The sequence below is a fragment of the Nematolebias whitei genome, chromosome 15, assembly GCF_014905685.2.
Source record: "Nematolebias whitei isolate Nwh7 chromosome 15, NemWhi1, whole genome shotgun sequence".
Classification (NCBI taxonomy): Eukaryota; Metazoa; Chordata; class Actinopteri; order Cyprinodontiformes; family Rivulidae; genus Nematolebias; species Nematolebias whitei.
Window position 1 is genome coordinate 1,382,140 of NC_056512.1, and position 16,022 is coordinate 1,398,161.

At 42.1% G+C, this 16,022-nt stretch overlaps 1 protein-coding gene across 1 annotated transcript in view; it reads left to right on the forward strand.

The window, feature by feature from the left end:
* LOC119421928 (COP9 signalosome complex subunit 1) overlaps positions 1 to 16,022 on the forward strand; it is a 116,860-nt gene that overhangs the window by 44,322 nt on the left and 56,516 nt on the right. Inside the window, exon 8 of the mRNA XM_037689292.1 lies at positions 4,006 to 4,086. Coding sequence (XP_037545220.1) covers positions 4,006 to 4,086 — 81 coding nt within the window. The remainder of the gene's footprint in view (positions 1 to 4,005; positions 4,087 to 16,022) is intronic.

Consider the following 16,022-nt stretch of genomic DNA (forward strand, 5'->3'; position numbering starts at 1 on the left):
TGCAATGACTGAAAACCTCCTGAATGAGGATGATTGTAAACGTAGATTACACAAGTCCTACACCTTTTTAACTCCACTGCAATGTTCATTTACAACACATGGACATTCTGTATTATGGTTAAGTTTTTCAGTACTCATTACAGATAAAACCGAAAAAATACATAAATAAAAAAACTGGACTTTATTTGTAACTGAAGATGTATCACTTTTCGTCCGAGGCTCTTTCTCAATTGAATGAAACGAGGAGTGTGATTCAAGTTATAAAGCTGTGGTGTGCCGTAAGCTTGTATTATGGAGACTGACACATGCAGATCAATCTCCAGCAAGCTTACAGAACACCACAGCTTTATAACTTTAATCCCAGATTCCTTTTTTCATTGAATTGTGAGTGCTCCTCAGATGATTAGCGAAACGTCTTCAGTTTTAAAAAAAGTCCTGTGGTTTTGTTTTTATATTTTTTGGGGGGGATTTGCCGTGTCAAGGATAACTGAGAATCTTCACCAGCATTGTTACAGGTAAAAACAATTACTTCACTTATCTACACTATTGTCGTAAAAAAACACTGTAAGCACTTCACTTTTGATGATCAGATGGAAGCTCAAGACTTGAAAATGTTTCTTTTATTAGAAATAAAGACCTGTACAAAAAAAACAATTATACACTAACTATATATGCAAACTTAACAAGCTACATGTTTGGCTATTTGTGGGCTTACCTTGCAGGATCTACATTTCTATAGATCAACTATGATCTACTCTAAATATTTTTAAACATGTCTGTTTGCCATGGAACGGGCAATGGATTCCAGCACCCCAAGGAGTGCCTGACTGAAAGCAGCACTCTGTTCAGCCTCCTGCCTTCGCTGTGCTGCTTCCTCTCTGCGAACATCTGCTTCCTCTCTCCTCAAGGCCATCTCCTCCCTCCTAATTGCTTTCTCCTGCTTCCTCGCTGCTGCAGCTTGGCGTTGCCTCTCCGCAGCTTCTTCTTGCCTTGCCTTTTTGGCATCCTCACAAATAAAATGGAAGTGTTCCTCTCTCTGCTTCCGGTTCATCTCCTCTTGTTCTGTATGCGCAGAAACAAAGCTCTCTGCTGCACTTGTTGATCTGCGCTTTCTATTGCCTAGGAATAACACACAAGAAAATGGCTGTTAGATGATGAAGTACAGGTAGAGTTTTTAAATAAATTATTTACATTAAAGTTCCTGCTAATTTTAAAAGGTGTTTGTTTACAAGATCAGAAATGTTTCTGTTCATAAAGCAGTCTAGTACTTTAATGATAGTAAGCAGGTGGGCATAAATAAACTACATGTAGTCATTTACAACGGTTTGTGCTAATTTAGAAAAAGAACAGAGCATCGTTAATCTGAACAAAAATCACTACACCCTGTATAATTTCAATAATAAACTTCATAAATGAAAGTTTAAGTAATAAATGAATAATTAAATTTAACATTTATACATTACAACTGAATAAACAAGTAGTTTGAATACATGCAAGGTGTTTTACAACAAAAACAAAATAACATTCATATCAGCATGATCAATGTGATGTTAAACACGATTGTTGCTTCTTACCTAGTAACGGGTGCTGTTTGGTGCCGCTCTGCTGCGTGTTGCCCGGTGGCGTGGATGTGCCCGGTGGCGTGAATGTGCCCGGTGGCGTGCATGTACTTGGAGCTGGTGTGGTCGGGGAAGGGTCAGAAGCGGGGAGGATTGGACAGTCAAAAGCAGAATCTGGCGAACCTTCATCTTCAGTGGGACTTTCTGCATCAAAATAAGAGTGGAAAAACAGCAACAGAGTACAGTTAGCAATGATGCTAACTAATGACGACGTAACCGAGTCAGCCTCGTTTGTTCAGAGTACTTTCAGAAAACGCAAAGAAACGGTTGCATGAGGAAAAGGAAATATGCTTAAAGTAAATAAAATACACTCACCATCAACTATAGCTTCCAGAAGAGCAGTGGCCGTGTCTAGGCCACTCTCCCTCCCTTTGTTGGCTGGGCGTTTGCCGTAAATGGCATCCATTTGTACAAACCATTTCCAGTTTCTTCTGTTTGCTCCACTCCTACCGTTGTGGTCCTTAATCGTTTTGTAATCGCTTTTTAGTTTTTTAAGCTTTCCTCTGCTTTGGTGTGCGATGGAAGCCCTGCACCGCCATCTGCGCAGACACCTCTTGAAAAATCTTTTCATTTCGTTTCGTTCCATCTAGCTCGCTCTGCACTTGTTCATCGGCCAGCAAACAGAGAAATGCCTGAACTTCAGCATTCGACCACGGTTGTGCCATGATTATTTGTTTTACCTTATAAAATATTCCAAAATAAGCTCCTCCGATTACTTGTTGTCTGTTATGCGGGTGAAAAAGAAAATGGTGGATTGTGATTTCCGGTGGGAGACTGAATCTCCACCCTCCACCAATGAATACGCCCCCTGACCAATCAGTGACCTACAGTGCGCTGATGTCACATCTAGACCCTACAAGAACCAAACCTGGGACCTCAGAGAATTAGGTCCCAAAAATGGGGTGGGTTCCACCGCTAAAGGCATTGTGGATAAAACACGCAATCGGCCACAACTAGTTACATAGGAGTACCAAAGGGCCCCGTGGATAAGGGGCTTTAGAAACACCCAAAAATGACCCTTTGACCCAAAATGGCCAACTTCCTGTTGGTTTTGGACCATGGCTCCAAGAGATTTTTTCATAGGGCCTGAGAAAATACAGATGTTCACCGAGTTTCAGAATTATCGGTCAAAAAATTACTTGGGACTGAGGTTTTAAAATATTCTAGTGGGTGCTGTGTAGGCTATTGGCCAATTAGCATGGCTTTCTGTTCAAGGGGTGGATAATGATCGATCATACTGATTTTGGTGCCCCTCAGTTCAAATCTGTGGAATTTAGAGCCAAACGTATGGCGATGGCGTTACATCTTAATTCGCCGCGCCGCCCACATGCTCCACCCAAAACTGTCAGTGTTGGAAATCAAGTTACACCATCATGTCTTCGGTCACTGGACACACTATCATGCTGATCAGGTAACAGTGGTCAGGTAGGGACCATTCAACATAAAACTTTACACTTCCTGTTGTCAGGGGAGCGTGGCTTAAGTGATGTCATGATTTGACCATTCAGTCTTACAGGGGACCGGATGTGGATCAATCACTTAAGGTTTGATGTCTCAGACAGTTTTCTTGTAGGAGCCATTAGCGTTTCGTTTTTCATAGCGAGATGTCAAATTTTGAGGTGTGGCCCCGCCCTTCAGCATTCTCCGAAATGAACCGTTTAGATAACTTTTCGTTCCCTATGCCTTTTGACCAAAATGGCCAAGTTTGAAACTGATTGAGCGAAATCCCTAGGAGGAGGAGTTCAAATGTGGAGGCTGAAAACCGCCAAAAAGGTGTGAAATTTGGGATGTCATTCCAAAATGGCCACCTTCCTGTTTATCATGCAACGTTGGTGCCAGAGTATTTTCTGTTACTCTTGGGGAATTGGTGAAGTGTACCAAATTTCATGCTTCTACAACAAACTAAGATCAAGGCGGAGGGTATTTAGAAAATTTCCATGTGTCGCTCTTGAGCCGTTTCTGTTGCAATTTTTGCGTTGCCCTTAAAATATGTAATTTTTCACCAGTCCTGATGCGTCCGCCAAATTTGGTGATTTTTGAGATATGTTAAGGCCCCCAAAAGTCCAATTCATTTGGCAGAAACATTGCTCTGGCCTAATGAACTAAGCAATTGCAATAGGCTTTCGCAGCAGCGTTTCGCTGCTCAGGCCTGAAAAGAGCTTCTCAGGACCTTTTCACAGTTGTGAGCATATGTTGTTGGTTTTTTTTTTATTGTTGCATGAAAGATTTGGAAATTATTTACTCTTGATGTCGTTCCTGATGCAACCTGGGCTGGAACCCGCAGCCTCATTATTACAAGACTGACCAAGCCACCACAGCCCCCCAGTTGTAACCTCTGATATGAAAGAATATTTTATAAACATATTGTCTTTTGTGTTTCTTACAGGATAATCTGTTGTTGGACATGTACCTGGCCCCACACATCAAAACTCTATACAGTCAGATCAGAAACAGAGCCCTCATTCAGGTGAGACATGCATGGCCAAATCTGTTAGAAAAATAATTCTCTGCTGTTCTGCACAACAATCAGTTTTATTCACAATTACCAGTATCGGCCACCACTTTGCTCAGGAATGAAATCCATTTTATTCACTCTGTATTTTTGTTTGGAGGGACACAAATAATAGTTTCAGATTTACCTACATAATTAATTAACACGCATCCTGTCATGGCCATTTTTAACATGGATTTGACATATAAAGAGTTTTGAAACTCCACCCATCCATTATCTACTCACCCATCCACGTCCAGCAGTCACTGTCAGATGCAAGGGACACCTGGACAGGTCTCCAGTCCATCACAGGGACACATACAGACAAATGAGACAAGATAGCTACTGTAGGTAGGTAGATGGGTAGGTAGATGGATAGATACCAGTAGATGGATAGATATCGATGGATGTTACGTTATTCAAACGTCTGAAGCAGGCTCTGAAGCAAATGTGCACAGTATTATTGCAGGTTTATTGTACAGATAAGTGAAAATCACAACTCACATGATGTCTTCCCATTTCACTGAACACCCTCTCGTTTACAGAGCGCATCACACTTTTCTTCAGAAACTGGCCACACCCGTTGGTGTCGTCATCTCCACTCATACGACAGCCTACTCTTACCCATGTGACCAGCCTCTCAGCCAATAATACTTCCATCCTTGATGTAAACAATAAGTGTCAGGCTTTTTGCAGAGTGTAGGCGTGTAAATAAAACTCCTTCCTACCGGAAACAAAAACTCAGAAATAAAGGTTCTGCATCGGCTTAATATGCATTTATACTGCAGACTGTAGGTGTACACAACTTTTAGTAACATAACAAATATAATACTGATAGAAATATATTTCAATTCTCCTTTTGACACAACTATCATGTCAACAAAAATCCTATATGTAATATCTTTAAAAAAAAAAAAAAAACGGCAATGCAATTATAATTACAGTGTACACAGTGGAAAACTCGTAACATTCCCACCCTTTATTCTTCCTAAATCTAATGTAACCCAACAGATTATAAAACCCCAAGTGTATACAAAATAACTACCAATACTAATTGGTAACACAAAAATCAGTAACTAACATACTAGAGTATAATTTAATTGTCAAAGCTTATACTTAAAAAAAAAGTAATAAAAAGTAATCAAAAGTAAAAAAAGCAAAATGAAAATGACCATTTGTCCCTTCTATAAATCTCACGTCTCTAGTGTGTGGAATCTATATTTCTGGCATGTTTTATCCTGCGAATAATATGAACTAGGGAAAATGCAGGAACGTAGTGAAGTCAGGCATCTTCATCCTTGTCCTCATCTTCTTAGGCACCTGTAAGGGGCAACACTTCTGCTACCTGTATGTTCATCTGATAAGATGGTGGCTGAGGGAATATATCAACTGCCCTACTTATGCACCTCAAACACAAATGTCTCACACATGGAACACAGCAACATCCACAAAAAAATCAACATAACCACAACTGCAAGTATTGTAATCATAGCTGTAATTATGACAGCCTCCATCTTCCAAAAGTTGATATGAACCAGTCACTGAAGGGATTCTCAACTCCAGAACTTTCAGCCAACTCCTCAGATAAGGATCTCAGGCCATTAAGAGCTCTTGTTAATGAACCATCTGGACTTGTGTTATTAGGATTGAATGTACAACATTCTTGTCCAAACATAGAACAAACCCCTCCTCTCTCCACAAATAGAAAATCAACAGCCAATCTAGTTTGATACGCCATTAAAGATGTAGCTGCAAGTTGTTGATGGGCGCCATCTAGTGCGTCTCTTGTCAAATTGTTCAACCTCTGAATATTAAAATGAATGAAATTAATTCTTGCCACATTCTTATTAACTGTAATATATGGAATCAGAGATTCAAAGCCAGCAGCAACTGGATCCACTAGTTTGTATTCATCTGGGACACCTCTGGGGACACCTATCAAATCAATGTAAGCAGGTGAGTCAGCATAAGGGTGCATTCACACCAGCCCTGTTTAGTCCGCTTTAATCGAACTCTAGCTCGTTTTCCTAGAAAGTCCGGTTTGTTTGGAGAGGTGTGAACGCGCCATCAAACTCGGTCACGGAACAAAAAGGCGAACTCTGGCCCGGGCTAAAACCTAGGTCTCGGTCTGGTAGAAGCAAACTCCAGTGCAGTTCGAGTAGAGTGTGAATGTAAACAGACCGGGCCCCGCTCCACAAGCAAGAAGTGGAGTACAGTGCAGGGCAAACAAACACGCATTTCTCTTACCTTATATGGAGCCGTCAGCTGCCTTGTGTGAAAAACAATATTCTCCATGGTCTTCTGCCTCATTTTCTGCTCATGCTGAGTCCATTTTTGAAAAATGACAAAATACAACTCCTAAAACTTGATGCCACTCCATCTTTGTTTTTTTTTTCCAGAAGAAGAATAAGTGTCTTCAGAGGTTTTTGTGTAATTTCTTTCAGTAGTTCTTGGTCTAGCGCCCTCACAGGCGAGCGGGGGAATAGGTTGGTTCAATAGGTTGGTTCAACAGGTTGGCTCGACTGCACAGTGCAGTGTGAATGCAAACGCACCAGCTCAAATGTAAACAAAATGTCATGAATATTGGTCCCCAACAGAACTGAGTCTACCGGACTATCAGGTGTGAAAACAACCTAAAGATCAAATTCACGCTTCCTCCTTTTCCCCAGTTCACCAACCAAATATGCACTGTTCCTAAAAGTTTCCAAATCCTGTACAGTCAGATTTACCATTCTAACTCGAGAAATTAGAGAAATTACTGTACATCTTCCAGACCATCTTGGTGGCATCGTATTTCTTAAGTCTTCCACCACAAAACCAATGGGCATCTGCATAAGCTACAGATAATCTTGTCATATTAATCCAGGCTGAAACATCCACATTTATTTTTCACCAATCTGCTTCTATCCCACTTACATTCATACCTCTCTGGATTTTTCTGACCAAACAAGTGTAATCATTCTTTACAGCTGTAAAAACTGGTGGTGCCAAATGTAAATTCTTTTCTGATTTAATTGTCTCCAACTCCCACAACCCCCGAGTTCTTTTCTCCACCCTGAACTCAGTTCTACACCTCAGTGAGCCTTCACCTCTGGAAGCCTCAACTGAGCTGTGTGAGAACTTCCTCCATTTCTTTTTAGAAAAAGTGGCAAACACCCGGGCACTCATTTCTCCACCAGCTCATGATCTGTCCATCCCTTCTCAGTGTGTGGCTGTGTTTGACCACTTTGAGCCCATCTCTCTGTCCTCTCTGGAGCAGGTAATGTGCAGCATGAAGCCATCTGGTTCCCCCTTTGATGTGGTCCCCCCTCGACTGCTAAAGGAAGTTTTTCCTACCCTGGGTCCTTTTATCCTCGCTATTCTGAATAGCAGTTTATCCTCAGGTGTGGTGCCAAAGACTTTTAAACATGCTGCTGTCCAGCCCCTCCTGAAAAAACCTAACCTTGACCCCTCAGTCATGTCCAACTTCCGGCCTGTCTCCAGACTCCCATTCACCTCTAAACTACTGGAAAAAATTGTGGAGTCTCAGTTGAAACAGTTTTTGGGGGATCACGCTATCCTTGAGTTATTCCAATCTGGCTTCAAATCTCTCCATAGCACTGAAACTGCTCTACTGAAGATTTTTAATGACATTTTCATATCCACAGACGCAGGTGATTCTGTGCTGCTTGTCCTATTGGACCTTACATCTGCTTTTGACACCATCGACCACAATATCCTCATTTCTAGACTGGAGCAGTGGGTGGGCATCACAGGGTCAGCCCTTAAATGGTTTGGGTCCTACCTCTCTGACAGAACCTTCTGTGTCAATATCAAAGATTTTAGTTCGGCATCGACTGCACTCCAGTGGGGGGTACCGCAGGGGTCCATCCTCGGTCCCCTTCTCTTTTCTTTATACCTGCTGCCACTAGGTGCTATCTTCCGCAAACACGACATACCCTTTCATTTCTATGCCGATGATTGCCAAATTTACTTCCCCCTGAGGCACAGAGGCACACGCTCTATTCAGCCTCTTCTTGACTGCCTGGCTGACATCCGGGACTGGATGGCTTTAAACTTCTTAAGCTTCAATGAGAAGAAGTCTGAAGTCATGCTGTTCCATCCCAGTGGCTCACTCATGAACCATGACATTGACCTTTTCTCTCTAGCCCCGCTAGAGAAACAAAAGGTGACTAATCTGGGGGTGATAATGGACCCGTCCTTAAAACTCAACAGTCACGTAAACATGATGGTCAAATCCTGTTTTTTTCAGCTGAGACGGCTGTCTAAGCTGAAGCCTATACTCTCCAAAAAGAACCTCGAGACAGTGATCCACGCCTTCATAACATCTAGGCTTGATTACTGCAATTCACTTCTGTTTGGAATCAGTCTACAACTGGTCCAAAATGCTGCAGCCCGATTTTTAACTGGTACAGGCTATAGAGAGCACATCACGCCAGTTTTGGCCTCCCTGCACTGGCTACCCATTCACCTTCAGATCCATTTCAAAATTCTCATGTATGTTTTTAAATCACTGAACAGTTCCACCCCATCCTATCTCACTGATCTTCTGCAGCCATATGTCCCACCGCGCTCTCTGAGGTCAGCAGACCAGATGCTTCTCTCAGTCCCAGAAACCCGTCGTAAGCTCAGAGGTGACAGGGCTTTCTCTGTTGCAGGTCCACGACTGTGGAATGAGTTGCCACTGAGTGTCCGGCAGGCTCCCACACTCTCAGTCTTTAAGTCTCGCTTGAAGACCCACTTCTATTCGCTTGCCTTTAACACGGTGTGATTTGTTTTGGTCCGGTCTGTTCTCTACTCTGTTGGCCATTTTAGTTAGCTTCTGCTGCTATTTGTATCTGTATTTCTATTTTATGTTTTCCTGTCTGCTGTGCATGTTTGGTTCTTTTGTACAGCACTTTGGTTGGCCTTGTTGCTGTTTTAAGTGCTATATAAATAAATTGGTATGGGTATGGTATGGTTTGGTATTGCATCTCTAGGGGCCATAGGAAAATATTTCTCCAAGTTTTTACAACTGTCAGAGGGACTTTCCTTCAAATGTAGTTCCAACATGCAATGAAAACAAGTGTAATTAAAGCTTCAAGCAGCATTGAAGGCCCTCGCAGCAATGCGCCGCTCTGGCCTTACGGTGACCGTGGGAGCTCACCAGTTTGCACATTTGCCAAATCTTCGACATCACCTGCGACCGTGGGAGCTCCAGCAACGCCACCCAGTCGCCATCGTGAACGCTCTCATGCCATTCCCGCATGCGTCCACTAGCGTACCCATATGCCGAATCTTTGAAATCAACCTCCGGCCATATCAGTATGAGTCCAGCTGCAAGACTTACAAGTTTGGTTCAAATCTGACCTTCCAGACAGGAGTTATTGTCACTTCCTGTTTTTTAGCGAATGTAAAGGATTTCCTTTAGGCTTTTCAACATGTCATATGTGGTAGTCAACAGTTAGCGAAAACGGTTTTAGTTTTATATCTTACACAGTGCCAAGCTGGAAGAGACACCCAATAATCATCAGTTTCTTCTCTGAGTGGGCCAGGCTTAAGTCAAGTCATAAATCAGCATTACCAATATATCTACAAGTGCTCACTGATCAAGCACAAAAAAATCTGGTTTAGATCAGATGATGTATCACTGAGATATAACTGTTGGAATAATCTAGGGGCCGCACTGGAGTCAAATGTTAAATAACAACATCAATGTGTCTAGAAGTGCTCACTGATCACGCACATTAAATCTTGTACAGATCGTATGATGTATCAATGAGATATGAGTTTGAAAAATGTAGGGGGCGCACTGGAGTCAAATGTTAAAAAAACAATATCAATGTGTCTAGAAGTGCTCACTAATGACGCACAATAAATCTGGCACAGATCGGTTGATGTGTCACTGAGATATAACTGTTGGATTAATCTAGGGGGCACACTGGAGTTATATGTTAAACCATAAAAATCAATTTGTCTAGAAGTGCTCACTGATAACGTACCAAAAATCGGGTTCAGATTGTATGATGTATCACTGAGATATGACTGTTGGAATAATCTAGGGGGTGTACTGTAGTCAATTGTTAAACCACAAGACCAAATATGTGTAGAACTGCTTACTGATGACGCACAATAAATCTGGTACAGATTGGATGATGTCTCACTGAAATATAACAGTTTGAATAACCTAGGGGGTGCACTAGAGTCATATGTTTAACCACAATATCGATGTGTTTCGAAGTGCTTACTGATGATGCACAATAAATCTGGTTCAGATCGGATGATGCATCACTGATCTATAACTGTAAGAATAATGTAGGGGGCAGTGTGGAGGCTACTTGCCACTTCTCATGGATTCCTGTTCAAAAGCAAGTCAGCCCAACTTGTAAAATGTCTTCTAACACTGGATCATCCTGATGAGGTCAAGGGTGTCAGAGAGGGAGCTTTCCAAGTAAGAAAAAGTGACTTCCTGTTCTGAGGGGCTGGGGCTTTGATGACCTCAGAATATAACAACAGTGGATCATACTTTAGAGCAAATTGGATAATGCGTGTTTCATTTATAACCAACTGTATGCAAACGACAGGGGATTCACTGGGCGTGGCTTAAGTGATGTTATGATTTGACCATTCGGTCTTGCAAGGGACAAGATGTGGATCAATCACTGAAGGGTGTATGTCTCAGACAGGTTTTCTTTAGGAGCTCTTAGTGTTTTGTTTGTCATGGTGAGATGTCAAACTTTGAGGTCAGGCTCCACCTCTTCATCATGCTCAAAAAGTCACCCTTTTGATATCATTTCGTTCCCCATGTCTTATGAAGAAACAATCCAAGTTTGAAACCGATTGAGCAAAATCCCTAGAATGAGTTTGTTCAAATGTGAAGGCTCTAAACTGCCACAGTGGTGTGAAAATTTGGAACCTCACTCCAAAATGGCCAACTTCATATTTATTGTACAGCATTGGTGCTAGAGGCTTTTCTGTTCATCTTGGAAAAATGAACAAGTGTACCAAGTTTCATGCTTGTACAACAAAGTATGCTTGATGCGGAGGGCATTTTGAAAATGAAAAACTCACAAAAATGACCCTTTGACCCAAAATGACCAACTTCCTGTTGTGTTTGAACCAGGACTCCAAGAAACTTTATCATGGGTCCTGTGAAGATACAGATGTGCACGGAATTTCAGAATTATCTTTCCAAGAATGGCTTGGGGCTGAGGTTTTAAAATATTCAAGGGGGCGCTGTGGAGGCTATTGGCCAATTATCATGGCATCCTGTTCAAGGGTTCGATAATGATCTATCATTGTGATTTTGGTGCACCTCAGCTCAAATGTGTGCAATTTAAAGCCAAACGTATTGTAACGGTGTCGCTTCTTTATTCACCACGCCGCCACGCCCACATCCTCCAGCGAAAACTGTTTGAGTTTTAAAGCACGTCAGACCAACGTGTTATATGTCTTCTAACTCAGGATCATCCAGATTAGGTCAAGGGCATCAGAGAGGGAGTGGCTCTAAACCGCCACAAATGTGTGAAATTTGGAAGCTCAGTCCAAAATGGCCACCCTTCTGTGTTTTGTACAGCATTGGTGTTATAGGCTTTTCTGTACATCTTGGAGAGATGAAGAAGTGTACCAAATTGCATGCTTGAACAGCAAAGTAAGGTCAATGCGGAGGGTATTAGAAAATGAGAAACGCAAAGAAATGATCCTTTGACCCAAATTGGCCGACTTCCTGTTGAGTTTGGACCAGGGCTCCAAGTGAATTTTTCATAGGTCCTGAGATGATATTACACCGAGTTTCATAATTATCGATCATAAATTGGCTTGGGGTTGAGGTTTTAAAATATTCTAGGGGGCGCTGTGGAGGCTATTGGTCACTTATAATGGATTCCTGTTCAAGGGGTGGATAATGATCGATCATAGTAACTTTGGTGCACCTCTGCTGCAATCTGTGCAATTTACCATACCATACCATACCATACCACTTTATTTATAAAGCACTTAAAACAGCAACAAGGCCAACCAAAGTGCCTTTAGAGGCAAAATTTAGAGGCAAACGTACTGCAACAGCGTCACTTCTTAATTCGCCGTGCCCAAATCCTCCAGCGAAAACGGTTTGTGCTTTAAAGCAAGTCAGACCAACTTGTTAAATGTCTTCTAACACAGGAACATCCTGATTAGGTCAAGGGTGTCAGAGGGAGCATTCCAAGTGGGTATCGTCGGGCATGGGACAGGGATGACTCGTGCCAAATTTGGTACAATTCTGTTTTTCAACGTGAAAGTTGTAGCGTTTGGAAATTTTTGGCGTGAAGCATAATTTTGAGGTCCGGCCCCGCCCCCCTCAACATGCGTCGGTTTGCACCGTTTTGATAACTTTTGGTCCCCCATGCCTACTGAGCAAAATGGCGAAAGTTTGAAACCGATTGAGCAAAATCCCTAGGAGGAGTTCGTTCAAATTCGCCGTGTACGAAAAGTGAAAAACGCCCAAAATTGACCCTTTGACCCAAAATGGCCGACTTCCTGTTTGGTTTAAGGCAGGGGTGCCCAACCTTTTTTGAACCAAGAGCTACTTTTGAAGTCGGCAATTTGCCGAGAGCTACTCGTCCAGTCTCATTATCAACAAACATAATTTTTCATCAATCCCTATTCCTCACTTCTTTAAAGTAAATAAAACAGAACGTGATGTGTCTATAGGAGACAACTTTTTATGCAAGCTGTATAAAATAAATGTGTCTCTACCTTAGTGGGACTTGTGACACTGAGAGGAGGATGCCAGGGTCTCATAAGATGGGCAGTATGAGGTGGTTGCGAGGCGCAGGCAGGTCTCCAGATGATCATCATTCATTGTGGATCTGTTTTTGGACTTGATATGGAGAGATATATTCATACATTAAACGGGTTCACTCATCTTTCTGGACTGTATGATGTCGTGCTTTGAATTTAACAGAAATGTAACGTGAGACGTTATTTATCTTAGACCCATCAAAATGAATGGAGGTCATTTATTTACAGAATCAAAGTTTAACATCAAACATTTACATTAATTTGGCAGAATATGAAAATAACAACATAATTAATCAGCTTTACAACCAGGAAAACCATACGGCCATGATTTTCCGTTGCTTCACCACAGACATTTCTGAAAACATCTGGATTAATTTTCTAGCAGATAGTAGAGTTTAAAGATGGAAAATTGAGATTTATCTTACAGAGAGATGTGTGAGGGAATTTGTCTGTTTTAACCAGAACAGCACGCTCTTTTGGAAATCAGCTTGTCCCAACAGTACACTTTTGGTGAAGGTCGACTTTTACCTTTTCTGAAGATAGATCAGTTCCGGCGTGGAGTCTCACTTCCAACCACTGTTCAGCGTCTCCGTGAGAACAGCTAAATACCTCGAGAGTCGTGTGAGGTTATCCAAACAGAAGTTATAATTCCCCAAATCGTCTCTGGTTCAGCTTGATTCTAATACAGCAGCATCCATGAATGCCTGCGTTTGCATTCTGGAACTCCCAAACTCTCTGCATTCTGAATTCCAAAAACTCTCCTTGAACTAGGAAGTGCCCACATTTTAAAGAGCTCTACTTCCGGTTCATTTGAGAGCCTTTTGATTGGTCGATGGACCAAAGCAGAGGTGTGGTTTGTGATGTAAGGTGTTATGGAAAGTCAAGGATTGTTTAAGAACAGACAGAAAGATATCATGGAAAAACCAGACTTCGTGGCGTCGCTCCACCAAGTATCTCGCTGTAAAAGTTAAACATGACATTTCTTTTCAGTAAACTTCTTAGTTGACCGAACCTCGAACTTCGACACACTTACAAATTTGCTCACTTCAAAGCAGACGATCAAGAAATTGAATCATTACTCTGTAACGTACTCTAACTTGATTTCTCTTTGAATTGAGGATTAAGAATCATTACTACTGTTTAAGTAAATAAAAATGAGTAGTTCACTTCAACATGTAAACATTGTTTGAACTAACACAATTTGATTATCAAAATATTTGTAAAATAGTAATGATCATAGAGAATTGTCTTTTTCCACTTGATTAATTCAAGAAAGAAAGTCTCAGGATGGGTCAGACTGTATTTCTGGATTCAAATCAATGAAATGACAGTTTCTGTCCATCTGGTCAGTTTTGACATCAGGCCTAGTCCACTACAATTTTCATGTGTGAAAAAGCAGACTCACACAGGTAGGTAGATCCAAAAAGTGCTGTTAAGTTCAAAGCACATCTTCGGATGTTAGGATACTTTTCTTCTGACAGCAGACTCCAGAACTCTCCATCCACGCCAGGTGATGCTCTGGATTTGATCCCAATGTCATTTTGCAGACTCAACACCTCATTTTCAACACCAGAGCTGTCCAGCTGAAACACGGACACCAATTTGGACACAATGTCATCCACATCAACATTTCCAAAAGGATAACACATGTAGCTGGTAACAGGCTCAATGGAGGAAAAGTCAGTAAATCGTCTCTCAAATTCTGCTGAGATGCTCTGAACCTGCTTAGAATAGTGTGCACTGTCCAGTTGTGGGACTTCTTTCCCTTGGCGCTGTAGCTCTGCCTCCATGTGTGGGAAGTTTCGCAGGTCCCTGCGTTGCAGCCGACTTGTGAGCAGTTGCAGCCTGCTTTTGAAGGTGCTCACAGAACTGATCATGTGGATTATGTTTTTGTCCTTTTCCTGAAGCTCCACATTCAGTTCATTGAGCAGGCTGGTGAGATCTGTGAGGAAGGCTAAATCCAAAAGCCACTGGGTGTCCTCTAGTTTTGAATGTTCACCATGATCTGACAGCTTCAGAAAATCCCTGATCTCAGGCAACAGCTCACTGAATCTGTCCAGAAATTTACCTCTGCTTAGCCACCTGACGTCCATGTGCAGCAGCAGGTCTGTGTGGTCTGCTCCTGCCTCCTCCAAGTGAGCCCGGAACAACCTCCTCTGCAGACTCCTGGCCCTTATAGAGCACACAGTTTTCATGGCAACATCCATCACTTCCTTCATGTTTAAAATCTTCCCACACAGGGCCTGTTGGTGGATGATGCAGTGATAGTGCAAAATGTCTGGGAAAGCATCATTCTGCTTGCAGAGTGCAACAAATCCACTGGTGTGACCAGTCATTGCTGGAGCGCCATCAGTTGTTATAGAAATTAGTTTAAAGAGGGGCAAGTTGCTTTTATTAACAAACTCCATAAACGCATTAAAAATATCTTCTCCTCTTGTGTGTCCCTTCAAAGGCAAGATGGTGAGCAGCTCCTCTTTTGCACTCATGTCTGCAAAGGCCATTCTGATTAAAAACACACAGCTGGGCTACATCCACCATGTCTGTCGACTCATCAAACTGAAGAGAGAAACACTCACATTGTTCCACGTCCTTTTTTAGCTGCTCCTCCACATCCACAGCCATTCCCTCACATCGCCGTGTCACTGTTTGTCTGGACAACTGCACGTCTTTAATAGCAGCTACGATCTCACTTTTATTTTTAAAATCATGAAAAAGCGCATCTGCAGCCTCAATAAACGCTTCTTTCATAACTTGTCCATCGCTTAAAGACTTCTTATGTTGAGCCAGGATGCGGCTAACACGGTAGGAAGCTATCGTAGCAGCTTTACCTTTTGTGCTGGGGCGAGTGAAGACTGATTGCTGGGCTGCAAGCTTGTTTTTTAGCTCCCGCACTTTCTGAGTCCGTAAAGAACTTTTAAGAGGGAAATCTGTCTCAAACCATTTGTGCATCGTCTTGAAATGCCGCTCCAAGTTACACTTTTTGGGTAAGGCAACGCTCGAATTACAGATGAGGCAAATGGACTTCGAATTAGAATAAACAAAAAAATACTCCTCCTCCCACTCTGTGTGAAAATAATAAGTTTTCGTTTGCTTGTTCGCTAGTTTTCCATCCATGTTTGCTGCGCACCGACATTACTCCACTACTGAGCCTAAAG